Source organism: Micropterus dolomieu, linkage group LG20 (assembly GCF_021292245.1).
Source record: "Micropterus dolomieu isolate WLL.071019.BEF.003 ecotype Adirondacks linkage group LG20, ASM2129224v1, whole genome shotgun sequence".
Classification (NCBI taxonomy): Eukaryota; Metazoa; Chordata; class Actinopteri; order Centrarchiformes; family Centrarchidae; genus Micropterus; species Micropterus dolomieu.
Window position 1 is genome coordinate 18,114,787 of NC_060169.1, and position 18,176 is coordinate 18,132,962.

At 38.9% G+C, this 18,176-nt stretch overlaps 1 protein-coding gene across 1 annotated transcript; it reads right to left on the bottom strand.

The window, feature by feature from the left end:
• Window positions 1–839: 839 nt before the first annotated feature.
• On the bottom strand, window positions 840–8,356 carry eif4g2a (eukaryotic translation initiation factor 4, gamma 2a). The gene is made up of 19 exons (XM_046032596.1): window positions 8,250–8,356; window positions 7,355–7,480; window positions 7,078–7,180; window positions 6,860–6,991; window positions 6,403–6,469; window positions 6,154–6,305; window positions 5,854–5,964; window positions 5,553–5,735; window positions 5,252–5,393; window positions 5,006–5,169; window positions 4,801–4,908; window positions 4,089–4,199; window positions 3,896–3,991; window positions 3,587–3,802; window positions 3,252–3,510; window positions 2,858–3,062; window positions 2,492–2,700; window positions 2,280–2,401; window positions 840–1,953 (listed from the first exon to the last, which is right to left on the bottom strand). Exons 6-19 carry the CDS (start codon window positions 6,235–6,237, stop codon window positions 1,888–1,890), a joined length of 2,076 nt encoding a protein of 691 aa, XP_045888552.1. The 5' UTR covers window positions 6,238–6,305; window positions 6,403–6,469; window positions 6,860–6,991; window positions 7,078–7,180; window positions 7,355–7,480; window positions 8,250–8,356; the 3' UTR covers window positions 840–1,887.
• Window positions 8,357–18,176: the final 9,820 nt, after the last annotated feature.

Here is an 18,176-nt window from a genome sequence, read left to right on the forward strand (position 1 = left end):
GAAATATCCTGTGACTGTTATAAAATTATATTAATTATTACACATGCATTAATGTAAAAGTAGGATTTTACTGTTGTAATTACCAAGGGGAAGATCATTTGAACTATTTTGTATTAGAATGCAACTAAGGATTATTATAAATTTATCTGAAATTCTGAAAAGTGAGAAATGGCATCACAATTCCTCAGAGCCCAAAGTGACACCTTCACAAGGCTTTGTCTAACAAAGATTACAAAGCTCAATTATTACAAATAAATTAAAAGGAAAAGCAGCAAATTTGTGAAGGTGGAACCATGAAATGTTTTTACATGAAAAATGTCAAACAAAGTTGTTGGCAGTTAATTACAATGTCAATCTGTATAAAATATTGGGTAGTTCAATTTATAACAAAACATTTTAAGGCTTCAAATGTGTGTAAAAATCTTTATTTGTAAATTTAAGCGGTCAGATAAATATAGTGAAGTAAAAAAGTCCCTCTGAGATGTAGTGGAGTAGAAGTAGAAAGGGTAAAATGAGCACCTCCCCATTTTCTGCACCTACTTGGAGCCAAGCAGTCTTTATTCAAGTCTACCGAACTTTATTACCTCAAAATAAGGACCATCGTATGTTGTACAATGTGTTCTAGTTCTTGTTTGACAAGTGTGCAGTCTTATACGAAGTCAGCCCTTTTGTTAGGCCTAAAAGGACAGATGGTCCTCCCCAAAAACAATCTCAGAAACAAATGTGCCACTTAAAGTTTATAAAGTTCTACAACTGTGGTTGCGTGACACCTGAAAGCAAGTAATTGCTCATGATTTAACCAAGATTTTTTAAAACAGGCAAGTCAACATTCAGGATAATGAAGTGAACTGTTAAACTTTATTCATGGTCAATCTGTAGTTGTACACTCAACTTTTTACACTTACAGTAAAACTCCCTAAAGAAGGTTAAGTGTACATATACAGGAAATTTTTTTTTATAATTTCATGAAGATAAAAAGACCATTTAAAAACTTGACAAATATGGCAAACAGACGTAAAATACAACTGTAGCACAGGAAACTAAGCTTTGGCTGTCTCAATGTTAAAACCGAGACATTCAAGTATAGTCCGAGATACATTAGAGGTATATCCATATGAACTGATAAATTAAAAAAAGGCCACACAGATTCATTCTTGACAGCACAAAAGTTTTGTACATAAAAAAGCTCTTGATTCATTAAGCTAAATGTGAGTAACTGAAATCACACTGTGCAAACAAAAAAAACAAACCACAAACAGGCCATTGTTAGACATCGTCAATCCAGATTGTTATAAATCTTCATACAAAATGATCTGCTTTCAAGCACAACAATTATAATTATGGCAGCCAAAAACCGCAACTTAGGATTGTTTAAACAAATCAAGGAAAGTGTATCTTACTATTGCAACGACTCATGATATTGAGCAAAGTGCATCTAAAAACTGATAAATGCTGATAAGAGAAAAGTCTCTTTGCAATACGTTACAGCATTTTCTTTTTGTAAACAGTTTTTATGTAACTAGGGCAGCACTTGGTGACTCCTCCCAGGTGGAAAAGGTGATAAAATGGGTCAAGTTTTGGTGCTGGTACAGTTTCCTGCACAATACTGCCTACTGTTAAAGAAAACCCAAGGTGACTGAAATGTCTGAAAACATCTGCTGTTGGACATAAATACAATAAGATGGTGGTGGGTGCTGGCTTGATCTGGCAAACATTTCCTAGTGGAATGAGCTGTAACAGTGGTTGGAAAATACGTATAAACAAGAGGAGGGCAAGGGGGTTAGGTCAAGACTGAAGGGTATATGGAGACCAAAACACACACAAAAAAAAAAATAAAAAAAATAATCATTCATTGCATCCTGATAACACATGGCTTTGGCCTGTTCCTCAGTAATCTTCACCCTCCGACTCCTCTTCTTCTGCAGTCTCCAGCCAGGTCAGCCACTGGTTCACCTGCAACATTAAACACATCATCATTAGGCAGTTATTTATGATGAACCAATATGGGAGTACAACACAAAAATGAGCAACTGAATGAGCAGAGACCCCAATAAAGGTGTTTACATGCCACAGTATATCGGTTCGCATTTGCACTCTCTCAAAACTAGTATATGGGCTTAACCGTGTTTCTGAAACCAAAGATGTGATGTTTAAATGCACATATCAGAGATACACTGATCATAACCAGGATTAATATCTAAACACAAAGCTGCTGTTCATTGTCTGGGAGCAATTTGAAGAACAGTACAAACAGAAATACTTGATGTATACAAAATTACCTGAAATAATGCTTTTCCCTTCCCTGGATACTCCTGGGTGACATCTTCTTTCCACGAAAGGAAGGCTTCTTCTTCAATTATTTCCATGTCATAAAAGTTCACAAAGTAGCGCAGTAACATGCCTGGAAAAGGAGAGCAAAGCTTCTGTGTAACAGTTTCATACCTTCTGACTTGGGCCCAAGCTGCCCTACTGAACGAGTGCGTGTACATACCTTTGGGGAAACCCTTGGCATTGCAGTGGACCTGCAGGGCATACAGCGCGCCGACTTGCAGGTCGACGTGATCGTGTAGGAACTTCTGCATCACCGGCTTGAAAGACAGCAGCAGTTGCTTCTCCTCATCCAGCTGCTCCTTAGTGGGCGTTGCGAACTGCTCTTCGTCATCGTCAGGGTTGATCTCATAAGCAATGTACTGCAAGAAGCTGGCAGACAAAAAGGCAGTCAATACAATAGATATTAATACCTGAGAAGCAAAATATGTTGATCAGGGTTATATTAACAAAGCTTCGGCTGATAAAGCAAGTATATTTTGTCAGCAGAGACCGATTTCACCATTCGAAACATGGACCTCTGTTGTACCTGGTCATGAGGATGTTGACAAAGCCTTTGTCAGTGTGGAGTTTAGGAGAGATGTTGTCTTTGATCCACTTGTAGATCGACTGTGGGGAGGGATCTACTTTGATCTGCTTCAGTAGCTCTTTCTCCAGTTTCATCAGAGGGAACAAAAAGCTGAGACCTTTGCCCTCCAGAATCTCCAGCATCCTGTCCTTGTTCTGGTCAATTTCTATAAGTAAGTACGTAAGTGAGTGAGTCGTTAGTAGTAGCACAAGACTTAGAAATGAAGACTCCATGAGATTCACATTAATTTTCTTTGACCTGTATCATTGGAAATTTAACCAAAATAATAATCTAAACAAACTTAGAGCAAAAATATACAGGTGGGAAGATATGGTCAGAATGGTTTTGGGCATACCAGGTAGCATCTTCTGCATGTTGACCTTGCTCTGCTGGAACAGGTCAGTCAGCCACTCACGGTCCTTCAGCTTGACCATCTGCTGCAGACACAGCAAGAACAGCGGGAAGTGTGCGCCATTCTCCAGGTGATGGGCCAGATCTGCAATGCTGACCAGGCTGGTAACAATAGCGCGTGCTGCAAACTGAGCCAGGAAGGACTTGACCAATGGGACTTCTTCCTCAATCTTGGGACACTGGTCCAGAACACTCAAAAAGGCCTATGCAATAAAAACAGAACAGTTAGTACTGAATAACTGCTTGATATTCATATGGTAAAAACCATACACCACTGACCTGCATTAGGTTTTCACCGGTGGCAAGGCCCTCAGCGCAGAGTGCCTGGATCAGGGTGCTTGCATGTTCCTTATCCTCATCTGAACGATCAAGAGTATAGACCACGATCTTGTTCAGCATCTCAGACAAGAAGTGCTTTGGAGCCTTCATCTCCCTCACAGCATTCACTGCCTCATCGACGTTCTTGCTGTTCAGGTAATCTGCCACCAATGTCTCCTGAAAAAAAAGAACAAGAGTGGACAGTCAGATATAGTATGGTAGACATACAGTATATTGTGCATGAAGAAAGACAGGGTGAGAGAAACTTACTGTCATTTTGTGCAGCTCTTCCTTCGTAGGAGGAGCTTTTTTAGTGGACTTTGCAGGTTTTTCCTGAATTGGAGGAGGGTTGGTTTTCAGGCCAAGCTGTGGAGACCAAACAAAGAAAGCCAAGTGAATGCATGTTCCCTTGGAACCTGGTATTACCATATCAGTACAACATGTTTAATATAAAAACCATTACCTGTCCAAGTGGGGAACCTTGGGCACTTGGAGGAATCATAGTCATCTGTGGCTGCAGCTTCGGCACTTGTTTTTTATTCAAGATGAAGGACTGTGCTGGTCTCAGGCTGATCTAGAGGGGTGAAAACAGCAAACATAAGCCATCTGAAATGTAAATTCTCTCTGAGCACCTTTCTAGTCGACTCAAAGCGCTTTCACAATCCCCCCCAAGTGCTCAAACATAAACTAACATTCATACACTGGTGGAATAGCCACTGGGGCAATTCAGGGTTCTGTATCTTAACCAAGGACACTTCGACATGCAGGCTGGAGGAGCTGGGATTGAACCGCTGATCTTCTGATTAACAGGCAACACGCTCTACCGCCTGAGGCACAGCCGCCTGAAAACGTAGGATTCATTTAAAATGGAGCCCAGGCTCCTCCCAACATAAAAAACCTGACGTTGCTCAACTTCCACCCAGAACCATTCTTCATATATTATATTGTAATATTACTATGTTGGTCTATTCTGTACACAGGACATATTGCATGTCGGTCCATCCTGGGAGCAGGATCCCTCCTGTTGCTGCTCTTGACGTTTCATCCATTTTTCTCCATTAGTTTTTTGAATGTTGTTTAAAGACTGTAAAGCCCCTTGTGGCAAATTTGTGATGTTGAGCTATATAAATAAAGTTTACTTGACTATTCTTAGTTTATTATGTACACAGTTGTACCTCTTCAGCATTGAGCTTCCCTTTCTTGCTGAATCGTGGAGCCATATCCTTAGACTGCATCTGCACTGAGTGACTCTGTTTATGGTTGAAAACCGGTGAACTCTGGCCCTTTGAAAGAGATTTCACAGATTTATAGTTAGGAATGACAACTTACTACACCATTACCAAGTACTAAACAATTGCATTATAGATGTACTACACATACCTGGTTTGGTTTAATGAATTGTTTGCTTCCCGCTTCAAACTGAGACGGGTGTGAACTGTTGCCATTTCCAATGTGGCCATTGTAGATCGGGTTTGAACGATGGCGCCCCATGGTAGGAGAATAGTGGTCCTGAATGACCCCTGGACCTGTACCAATGCCACTTCCTACACAAAACAAGACAAACATTAAAAACACTGCTAGAAGGGGATCAATCTTCGTGGAGAGCGGTGGGGAGCTGAGATGTACCTGGCATTTGTCCAAACATATCAGCTAGCCCACCAAGAGTTTCCCTGTCAAACTTGATCCTTGTTGGCAGGAAGGAGGAGTTTTCCATGAAGAACTCATTCCTCATTCCATCAGTTGGAGGTGGAATAAAAACACCTAAATCCTGCAAAGTACAGACAGAACCCAGACAGATTTAAGAAAACAGGCTGACTCTGGACTACTAGAGCAATACACTAATTGAGTAGTTCTATAAATATTTAATATGATTCTCACACAGCCAATGATATATGGACCACCCTCAAAGTGGAGCAGGTAGACTAACCTTTACTGCATCCTGGCGAACTTGGTTGATCGTCTTTGGGCCGTTGTCAACATAAGCTTTGCGAGGCGCCCAGTTGTTGTCTCGCAGCTCCACTGTATTCTGCAGAAGGAAACGGATCCTAGCTGGCAGTTCCTCGTTGTTTGTTAAGGATCGCATGCGGCTGAAGTACTGATCCATCAGAGACTGGAAGGAGAATGTATTTGTCATTAAACGGAAATTTCATGAGAACCATCTCCAAACATGACCAAAAAGGGATTTTAAGACAAAGACTAATACTTGGTTGTTTTCACCACATACTCACTCTAGCTTTTTCATGATCAAGTTTAGGTCCCACTGTTTTCATTATCTGACAGAGGCATTCCAAATCTTCACCCATATCCTTAAGTTGGACTCTCTTCTTCTTTTCCAAAAGCTGAAAAAGAAAAAACATTTAATACAATCTACTTTAATGTCTTCCACAGGTGCTGAACTGTGACTCAAGGTATTTCACCGTCATTGTCAGAATGCTTTCAGACTGGCAGCTTAATCTAGTTTTGGGATCACACAAGTTAAGAAAACTAAATAAGGTTTACAATTACAGCTAAACACAAACAGAACTTACTGTTTTGATGCACTTATGAAGGATAGACTCGTGGATAAGATTGAGTTTTCCAAGTTCCCCAATGAATTTGATGTTGCCCAGCATCTTGAGCTTTGCAATACCACGCTGCTCCTCCTCCTCAGAGGTGAGTGGGTTGTCTTGTTTGTCAAAGACTACAAGGGGGAAAAGGGTTGAATATAAGGAACAATTTATGCAAGACATGACCAAATTACTTGATAACTGACCCAGTTTCAAATGTAATTCACTTACGTTCAACATTTTTGGCGCGGTTCTCAAACTCATCTTGAAGCTTGGAAATCAGAAGCCTTCTGAAGGTCTGTAAACAGAATTTGTTAAAAAAAAAAAATATATATATCTATCTCTATATATATCTATCTCTATATATATCTATCTCTATATATATCTATCTCTATATCTCTATCTATCTCTATATCTCTATCTATCTCTATCTCTCTATCTCTATCTATCTCTATCTATCTCTATCTCTATCTATCTCTATATCTCTATATCTCTATATCTCTATATCTCTATATCTCTATATCTATCTCTATATCTCTATATCTCTATCTCTATCTATCTATCTATATATCTATATATCTATATCTATATATATATCTCTCATCAGGACAGAAAATGCCAGAAAGTAGTAAAGTAAATACATTCTTTTGCAACTCCTACTTTAAAAAAAAATTAAAAAAAATCTCACAGTATTCTGTTTTTGTGTTGCTTGATTTTCAGTTGATGGGCCTTCAAAGTTTGGTGCATCCTCTGCCAGGCGCAGACATAGTTGAGCGTATAACTGGCTATACTTGGGCTCTTCGAGGGCTTTGTCAACAATCTAAAGATATAAATAACAAATTAAGTGCCTATTTCAACAAGTTATGGGAATAACCCATGACAAGTACAGTTAAAAAGAATACTCACCAACAAGATGGTTCCTTTTAAGACCAGTTTTGAATCTACACCCACATTGAGGAGCTCCAGGCATAGTTTGTCAAACTTCTCAGGAGTCAGCTTATTAAGTATGCTAATGAAGAAGAGGAAGAGGTTAAAAATACCTTAGACAATTTAAAAAGACATCGCTAACATTTTACCATCAACTAGTCTCCAACTGCATATTCAGGACCCATTTAAAATACTGTGCAAGAATTTTCTATGATCTGTGTATCTGACATCAGTATGAATTTGAATGGAAACTTACCCTCTCACTTTCCTGAAGACTGCATCATTTTGCCCTTTCTCGGTGGAGGAGTTGGCATCTCGTCTAGTGCTTCGAGAAGGTAACCATCTCTCAACGCTAGAACCTGGGGTTTTCCCCAGGAACTCGCTGAAATGGACACAAAACATGGCCAATGTTACAATACAGAAATATTTATCAGGCAACCAGGGCCTGACATCACAGGTATCTAGCCCAGATTCATGGTGGTTGAGTTTCAAAGGCTCTGTTGATCCTTACAGAAACGCCACTTGCATGTTAGAGAACAGATCGTAGTCATTACACAGCAGTGACCATGGGAGAAACCCCCCCCCCCCCCCCAAAAAAACAAGACTGTGGTCACATTTCCAGCGTACGAAACCATCGGCTACTCTACCATTTAGCAATCGTGCAGATATTTAAAATTCTCATGTTTTGACCAGTGAGGTTTACTGTACCATTGGCAAAATGGCAGGAGCTTTATCCTACCCAACAAGAAACCACCATCCTATCAGGGTGCAGAGCCATATAATAGTTAAGAGGCTGAAGAAGCCACATATGAGACACCCCCTTCCCCCGGATGTGTTGATGTAAAATAATGTCAGAACGCAATTTAAGCACTACGAGCTGCTTATGGATTTAATATGTAATAAAGACTTGTGACTAGGTGTTCCATGTGAAAGGAAAATTTGGAAAATCACCTGTTGCCGACAGTCTTGGGATAGTGCTGAGGTGCACCCCCACCTCCTCCCCCTACACTGTGATACAAAAAAAATAAAAAAGGAAAAAAGGTTTTAACTTAACATAAGGAAATGAGAACCTAAGCCTTTATGTAAGCTGCTTAAGAGGTTTTTCCAATATAAATACTCTAAGAGTGGTAGGATAATGTTTAAAAGGCTACCTGAAACGAGAAGGACCCCCTGGTGCAACGACACTCTCCACTTTGGCGGCTTGACAACGGATATCTGAAAAGAATAATGTTCTGGGAGTGGGGCAGGAAAGAGCGACCTGTAGAGACAAATAAGCTCACTGTTGTAAAATGCAAACAGACGCACATTTGGGCATGATCAAGCACATTACAAACAAGCGATAATAATATCTGACCAGGCACGTTTCATTTTTATTAACTGGTAACGAATTCCAGGCAAATTGCTGAGTACATGAGCGCCTACACGTGTCCGTACAAGCAAATGTGAAACTGGGTCAGTGTTAGCCTAGCACACTGCTGTGCTAGGTGATGCTAGCACACCATGTCGGCGGTGTTGTGTCGACGTCAGCTTGCCAATCGCTTTGTGTTTCGCATCATCTTTACCCAACCCTAAACCAGTTGTTTTCCCCGGGTCTCCTAAACATGATCTATCGCCAACACAAGTTGTCCGACCTTATCTTATATAACTTAACCCAAGTCACGGAGGGCAGCGCTACGGGAAACGCTATCCGAGGGGGAAGTCCGATTTCGACACACGATCTGGATTACATTTTCCTAGTTGGAATTATCCAGATCCGACAGAGTGATTTCAAATCGATCAATTTTGTATACCTTGGAATGAAATAAATAGCAAACACTTGACAATATACTTGTAACATTTAAGTATCGTTACGTGGCTCCTATTCACATCCCCCAATTGACGTTAGTTATACGATTTACACAAAAAAATAATTAAACAAAGGGCGTTTAAAACCCCGTGGTCCATCATGGTGACTTTTTAATAATCCAACGAAAGCGTTATTAACTCAGACTTGATGGATTTAAATGTAGAGCAAGAAGAATTTTATGGAGGTCTTTGTTCAGACACCGGATGTCCACAAAAAACGGGTTTTGTTCTACAGGCCGCCGGGTAACATTAAGATAACGAGCGGTAAGCAACTCCTTGAAACCAGTCTAGGTTTTCCTGAACCTAACAGCTACTATTTTATTTCCAAAGAGGTCAGCTAAGCTAAACTAATAAACCCACAGTGGTATTTCATCGCCTTGTTTAATCACCTTAAGCCTAACTTCCTGCTAACGTTAACGTTAAACCGGTCGGTTAGCTAGCGTTGTCTAGGCAAGAACCCCCCCCCCCGAAATAGCTTACCTTTACAAAAGGAACGTCAGCGTTATTGTTGTCGAGCCGACAAAGAGATGGAAAAATATAGACAGAATAGAAAATATAGCTTTAAAAAGTCGCGTTAAACCTACAAGGTTTGGTAATGTTTGTTGAAACACGACGGACCAGTGGCTGTAGCTAACTGCTACGGTGAAGAAAGAACGCTGACTGTTCACCTACGTCATGCGGAAGCCGCTTTTTGTGTGGCGGCTGTCGCAAACGTCATCATCACACCCTGCCGACGTCACGAAAAAAACAAAGGTGTTATGAACATTTCGTAATCTCACTCTCATCGGAGCTGCATGTCAGGGATCCTGCCCACAGGGTTTCTTCTCTCCCGTGGTATTTATTTGGACATGGTCTGGGACAAATGTTATGTATGTATTAAACATTTTGGCTTTATTATAATTCAACATTATGACATGGTAATTCATAATTTCTCATTTCATAAATTTGACTTGGTATCTCCTAATATTGGTTTGTCATCTGACAATTTTGACTTTTCCATCTTAAAGTCTTAAAGTAAAAAGGTATGAGATAGTGAGTGAAACGTCTTGAAACTCTTACACTTTCATAAATCTGAAAGGGATCTCATATTATTGAATTTCTCTATCACAGTTGTGAAACATCCCGTACCTCTTACTTACAATTTCATAAATTTGAAAACTATCTATTGACTTTCCCTATTACAGTTGTGACATTTCAACTCATAATTTAAAGTCAAAAGGTATGAGATAGTGAGTGAATCTTCTCCCAACTCTCCTAATGTTTCATGTAATAATTTGAAGTCAGATCTGTGAAATAGTGAGCCAAAATTGTATTCACCTCATAATTTTGACTTACCGTGAGGATTTTATTTTTTTACTTGTCTAATATTTCGTCTATCTTTTTCTGATGGAAATGGTCTTCCATAGAAAAGTGACCTCTATCACAGCAGAACAAGACTGACTGGATTGTATACTCACCGGTGAAACTATATTGATCGTCTCAGGGATACTCAATTTTCCTGCCCTCTTTTACAGTGATGTCCAAGCACAGGGTTAGCTACAGGGTATCGACTCAGGAGCCCGTGGGGATTCAGTGTTTTTACTCAACGATGCCATAGCAGGAGGATTGATGGCTGCACACATAGGACTCAACCTATTCGAGAAACAACAATAGTCTGCCACCCAGGTGCCCAAGTGTTTATGAGCCAGATAGGAGTAAAACGTTTAACCTATTACAACATGCACAAATGATTTAACCACTTATATTTACCATTGACCCATAGACTATATAAAAGTTTGACCACATGGACACAAGGGCATACATTCACACTCTTGCTTCTGTTTCTGCAAAGCCGCGAATATCTCAACGAGAGCTACATTCGCATGACGCTGTCACAGACATTAATGGTCCCCAAAGGATTCCTAATGATTTTTGTGACAACCTGACCTTTCAAAAACTAATGGAAAAAAGTCTAAAATTTGCAGTGGATATTCATGGCCACCAGAAGATGAAATATAATGTTTATGGCGATCACCTGACATTTCCTGTAGCACCACCATTGTGACAAAATGTCAGCCTATTTCTCCTCCTTCCAGAGCAGGTTTCTGCAGACTTTTCTGGCTCTGTGTTCAGAGCAATGGTTCAGAGTGGACCGTAAAATCTTCATCTAAACTTTATTACAGTTGTAACAGTTTCATAAGACATCCCGTAGATTGTGTATATTTATGAAGAATACCACACCAGTACTATTGTTCACACCGACTTGGAAAAATGAGTCACGTCCTCCATCTGCCAGTAAAACACTACCGGGCGAGACCAGGCTGGTAACGCCACTTTGTGGCTCAGGTTACATCGTGCCGCCCAATGTGCAAGTGTCATGCTGATGAACATAATCCAGATAAAACAGGACATATTAAATTAGTCTGGCAAAGTGTATTTCCTGAACTTACAAACTTTTATAGTGCCAAGTCACAGTAGTGCCAAAGCAATATTAAATCTAGATAATCAAGTTGAAAATGTAAGCCAGTGAATTTCCACTTGTTGTTGTGTGGTTAGACCTGCATAGTGAGTGCGTCTGGAACTCTTTGTACTGACATCTTTGGTGGTAACATGAGTTTAGTAGAAACTGGACTCTAATGTTAAATACACAATGGACAAAATACTTAAATCAACTTGTCTTAGATCAGTGATTTACAACATTTTTGGTATTGTAACCCTTTAAAGTTAAGCAGTGTGTACTTTTGACCCTGCGTCATGTGTGATATTTCCTACTCAGGTTGTTTCATTTGAATATTTTAATAGTTCTGAAGACTGGTAAAACAAGCCAGTAGGCTATTTCAGAATGAAAAAGCAAACATGGACGTTGAGTTCAATGAATATTCCATTTGTGGAATATGTGCTTATTTGCTTTCTGGTGAAGAGTTAGATAAAAAGATTGATACCAGTCAGTCAATAGTTTGGTCACACATACTGGAAATCCTTCTTTCATATTTCTTATGTATTTATGCAACCTGAAACACTTCAAAGTTATCTTGTGACCCCTTGTGATGTCCTGACCTCCAGGTTGGGACCCACTGTTTTAAGAAAGTCTCAAATCCACTATGAGGTTTTGCTTGTGGTCAGCTAAATTAAGTGTATCAGAATGGAGGTTCAAGACATAAAGAAAGACAATAACACTGTAAGAATGACATGTTTATTCAGTTATATATACCTTATCTAATCACTGAGTGAAGTTTAAAAGATGACTGGTGGTATTATTATAGACTTATACTCCTATCACTTTCAAAGATGTTTGTTTTATCATGTTTATTTTATCAATTTTCCTTTTAGTTTGGGGAGCTTTAGACCCCTTCTTTATGCCTGCACTTGTTTGCTGCTTCATTCCTGGGGGGCATCAATCATTCATCAAACGCAAAATGAAGCCAGTTGTCTGACAGTAAACTATTTAGTTAATTAAGCCCAGTTTGCCAATAAAGTCAGCAAAGGCTAGCTTTGCACTCGAGGTAAAACTGTCAGTTTCAGTCGGAGATGGTGTTAAGTTATTTATTATTTCACTGGTTTGCTTTGTTTCTCTTTGATGTGGGCTTCACTGATCTAATGATGTTCTTTGAACCTTGTTTGAACCTTTAGTATCAAGTTGAAAGATGTTGAATGCAAACTATATTTTCACATATTAGCCATCATCACAATAATACTAATGTACTTTAACATTTAACTAACACTGTAAATGTGTTGTTCAGTAAATTGCTTAAATTTATTCTATGTTGGTAAAAGTACAATGTTTTAACTATCCATTTACAGATATGGGCAGACTGGCCTACCCTTTTAAAGTGAGTAATTGTAAAGCTAATTTAATATTTAACACAATTTTTTTTATTCACTCGAAAAGACCACCCACTATTAGGGCGCAGTGGGCGTCCACATTACAGTGCCCAGAGATCAGCTCCATTTCTAAGGCCGATGCTTTAATCACAGGAAAATGTAGGACTATTCCTAAAATGTTGCATGAATGTCCTTAGGGTGGGAGCAAACCTGCACGAACATGGGGAAAACATACATGTAAACACCACACATAAAAGCCTATGTAGCCATAATGGAGTTTAAACCCAAATTCTTCTTGCTTTGAGACTATAGAGCTGACTGCTGTGTTGCTTTCCAGAGACTGATAATGTGGCCTCAGAAATTGTTTAACCAACTTGAAGACAATGAAAAAAGCTGAATTCATTCTAAAAAAATCTTGACCTTGGAAACAGCAGCTGATGATCTCAGAAAGTGCTCGGGAAAAAATGGAAATTGGACCATCCACAGTATATTTCCACACGGGCAACTCCATCTGCTGAGGAAGATTGTGTGATATGATGATTAGCTGCTGTTGTCAAGAATGATCTTTCAGCCTCGGGTTAGCCAACTTGACTTTGAACGTCAAGGAACGTCAGTATTTCCTTACTCATTAATGAAACATTAAAATCAGATTTTTTTAATTAATAAGAAATCAACTCCATTACAGTGACACCTCAAAGGGACTGAATGTGCATCCAAATTCCCTTGAGTAAAACATCATTTTAACTTGATTGAGTCTGACTTTTTCATTTGAGTGGATGTGAACAAAACAGCACTGTTGGGTCATTAAACTCTGCCCTGCACAAGGTCATAAATATGGTTAGAGGTACCATAGGAATTTCTGTTTAAAATAGCATTCATAGTTTAAAAGGAGCACTGTAGGCTGCAGAATTAGGAAGTAATAACTTACGGAACAAGCCGGAGTTAGGGCCAGGACCAAAGGAAAGCAATGACAGAAATACAGAATTATTGTGTTCCATTCCCTGAAGGACAACAGTGAGTTCACCAAGTGATAAAACTGTGGCCTTTGTAATTGGCTTGAGGGAGAAAAAGCATGAGGATAAGTCTGGAGTTTCCAAAAAGGCAAAATACTCTAAATGAAGCTCCCTAAGCTATGAGACAAAGGGTTCTGTCAAACAGTACTAAGACGCAGCATCCATCTTGCATCAGCTTTATACCTCCAAGTATAATGGTAGGACTCTTCTGCTGTGGGACTGAACACTTGATGAATGGAGCCAAATACAGATAAATTCTTCAGTTGAACCTCCCTCATAGTGCCAACCATGTTAAACAGGGCTGATGTTATGTATATGATGTGTAACAATGACATTGAGCATCAGCTATGAAAGATATGAAAATCCACCTAAAACCTACTCTGCAGCACCATGAAATACAGAAAAAAATAGTTAAGCTGTTGCGATATTATAGTATATCCTATAATATTTTCCCAGGGTCTGTGAATTGTTCAGTGGAAACTGATAAATGATCCAATTTTCACAAAGTAAGAAAAATATAACATATCCATTCTGTGGCTTTCAATGAGACAATTTATTATTGAGAGCTCAAATATAATTACATGAAGTAAATTGGATATTTAATTTTAGCCATCACAGAAGAATTGAAAACTTTGTTGGAGCCTTATTAAATTTTTTGTGTAACTTATTAAAGATAATTAAAGTTGGTCTGCAGAAAAACACTTGACAGTATATTTCCATTTTTCAAGACTAAGCACAGCAAATGTCGAACCTTTTTATAAAAGAATTAATGATTTGAACAAAACAACACATGGAAACTTAAAATTAATTTGAGTTGTATTTTTTTAAAATTCTTGATACCCTTTGAACCCAGTAGATGGTGCTACAGTCCTTCCTGTGACTTTCTGTACTGTTCAGATAGAAGGCATTACTTGTGAGTTGTATTGCACACAAAGTCTAAAGTTTCTTTTGTTTCAGACTGGTGTGAAAAAATTAGGTTTGTGAAAGTGGAAGATTGTAGCAAAACTTAAAACAGAAAAATAATTGAACACAAAAATACTACAATCGAATCAACTTGAACAAACAATTGGTAGTTAGTTTGGTTGTTGAATGGCTTATAGTTAATATTTTTTAGGTGGTACCTTGGTTTTACTAATCGATACGTCGGGTGGCATTCAGTAAAGCATCAACATCAAAGGTAAAAAGGATTTCCTACAAACATTTTGACACGTGATATACAGCAAAGGTGTAATTAATTAACACTAACACTGACTTGGAACTGCACCTGATTGAACTCATTATTGATTTTGTTAGTTAGACCTGTGTTTGACAGGTCAAAATGTCAACTGTGTCTCCTGTATTTTAAATATTAAAATGTCCATGTTCAAATCTACAAATGGTCTTTGTTAATTTTTTTAATCCTTTGTTCTTCGTTTAAATTGAGAAAGACAATTATTGTTCAAATTATTGTTCAATTCAAAATGATGTGCAGGTTGTAAGTAATATGTGTATGGCAATTGTTGTATGTATAGTAAGTGCTAAGTCAAATATTAATACATGCACATATTGTTGGTGACCATCAACTATAATTCCGGCCAACCACAAGACTGTCACAGACAGAAACAATGGATTTCTTTTGTGGAACAGCTTAGTTTGTGTCATTGCTTCTGGGATTAATGCTGTGAAATGGATTGAGACACAAATGCAAACAGCCATGTCTGTGAATGTCAGAACTCTCAGACTAAAAATCCATTTTACTACAGCTGCTTTTAGGGGTAGACATCTATGTCCTTGCCTTTTGTGTTGACGATATTTTTCACTCTTAATTTCAGATAATATTCAAATATCAGCACAAACATGCCAGGGACATGCAAACACTTCAGGATTGTTAGAGCTCTATACTCACAGCGGTGAATGGGTCAGAAATCATTCATTAAGGAATTGGGACAGCAGGGGGAAAAATCCTCTTAGGAATACAAATTTAATTGACTCAACTCTCAGCATACAGAACATGACTTATTAACAACAACCATAACCTGGCTGAAGTATCCTCTCTGTTTCATCACACAGGTTTATCCAAGACAAGCCTCTCATTTATTACATGAAGGTTTCCATGCTTGGTATCTAACTGGCTCTTATTATATATAACTGATGGAGGGGTTCATACATGGCAGAGAGGGTGTGTGGCCTCAGATATCATTGCAAATTTGCATACAGGACTCCTAAACTTACTTGCACTGATTGTGTGTTTAATATTCTGAACACACACTGTTTGAATATGCTGAGGTAGAGCAATGGTGGCTGTCCTGCGCGCCAAATTGTGTTGGGCTTGAGGGACTGTCTGAGTCATCAGTGACAAGCCCTGTGTCTGATTCCAGCTATGCTTACACTCTGGCGGGGCTCTACCTGGGGGCCTGATGGTATTAGCATGAGATTTGTTGGAGAAGAGAGTGCTCCCTGGGGAGAAGTTAAAGTGTTTTCTCTGTAATAAGCCAAAAGTGAGCCACAAAAGAGACCATACACTGAACATCCAATTTTGTGAGTCACAAAAGCAGTTTTGTATCATGAAAAATACTGTTTATCAGTGATCCAGATCTACGTGTATACTGTGTAGTTTAAGTGTATTTTTCTTTTTCTGATACACCTATAAGTGATGCAAATGTTTTTTTTCTTCCAACCACACTGTCTAGGTATGACAATGTCAGTGAGTTGGTCCACCACTTTGGTCCAGACTGAAATATCTTGATAGCTGTTGGATAGATTGGCTTGGTCCCCAAAGGACGAATCCTACTGACTTGGTGATCTCCTGATGTTTCCTCTAGTGCCACCATGAGGTTGAAGTTTTTGTTTTTAAGTGAAATATCTTGCGAACTATATTTGGATTGCCATGACACTGGTACATATATTCATGGTCCCCTGAAGATGAATAAAATTACTTTGGTGATCCCCTTACTTTTTGTCTGTTTGCCTTATAATGTTTATGGTCAAATAATTGCAAAAATAATGACATTCCCATATGTTTTTTTGTGCTAATTGGCAAGTGTTAGCATGCTAACACGCTAAACATGGTAAGCACTCTAATGCTGAACTTCAACATGTTGTCAAGCTTTTTAGCATGCTGTTAGCATTTAACTCAAAACACTGGCACAGACAAGTGATATTGTCCTGCCAATGGGGCACATCAGATCAGAAAACGCTTCTATGATCGTTATAGAGGGCATGTACAAATAACCTGTTTTGTTAGTTAATTTGTACCAGTTGAGTATGTAGTGTGTACAGTAGAGCAGACAGGAAATGGTGGGAAAGGGAGAGATGGGGAATGACATGCAACAAAGGTCCAGACTCAAACTGGGGATGGGAGTACATGCACAGCATCTTAAACCTCTTGTCCAGCAGGACATCCTTAAATGCTAGTTTTATCTCTAATTAAGTTTATCACTTGTTTGCTGGATGCTCATAAGAGAACCCTCCCAATGGAGGAAAGTTTCATGTGCAGTGTACAGAGAGTCGGTGTCAGACATTTGAGTTGGATTGACACCAGCTGTCATCTACGACCTTGTTTGGGAAAGTGTCCTTACCAATCAAGCCATCCTGCTTCCAGAAGGTGGCCAAATGCTCACTCCCAAAAATAGCATAGCCCACTAATCCAGGTGACAATGCACTAAATAAAGCCCTGAAGCATCATTGTGGGACAGACAATTTCCTTGGGGCCAGAAATATAGAGGAGGTGCTTCTTCTCCTGTGAATGTAACGTCTGCCTTGGGTGAAGTCTGCTGGCATCATTCTGTAAAGACAAAGAACTAATGTACTTGGCAGCACAAAAACATCTTCCCTCAACACCCAAACAAGTAATAAAGTCATTTATCAAAATCACTCCGTGGCAGCCGCGCTAAAGCCCAGTGCTCTAGTCCAAATAAAAGGCAGCCAGTAGAGGTTTATTAGCTTTTCAATGAGACCTTATTGCTGCTTTCATTTAAGGGCTCAACAAACTAACAAAGGACACAAATGGAGATCTACAATTAAGCACCTTTAAAAATACAGTATGTTTTCATACGACGACACAGTCGCAAATTTAATGTGGCTAATTATTTTTAGCAAAGTAATTATGCATGACTAGCCAGCCTTCAGGTCTTTATAAACATATTTAAGAGCTAGATGAATTACTGAGGCATTGTAACAAGAGTTATTATGTGCATATAATCATAGAATATCCAAAACATGTAAGCCTTTTATTTTTTGCGCATTTCACATCTCAAAGTTCAACAGTGCTGTTGCTGGTCTGATGCTTTTTATATCCTCCTTTGTGATTTATTTCATAATTGCATTCAATGATAGATGATGGCTTTCTCATTCCATGTCTCTTTGCTGCTCAGTGCACTGTATGTCAGTATTTTGTACTAATTTATAAAGGAACAATTTGGATTCCATAGGGTGTGCACA

Coding starts and splice junctions, on each gene's coding strand:
- eif4g2a (XM_046032596.1), bottom strand. CDS start 6,237: ATGCTGGGCAACATCAAATTCATTGGGGAACTTGGAAAACTCAATCTT. Junction 3,063..3,251: donor CATGCAGAAGATGCTACCTG/GTATGCCCAAAA, acceptor ACTTACTTATAG/AAATTGACCAGAACAAGGAC. Junction 2,701..2,857: donor GTCAACATCCTCATGACCAG/GTACAACAGAGG, acceptor TTTGTCTGCCAG/CTTCTTGCAGTACATTGCTT.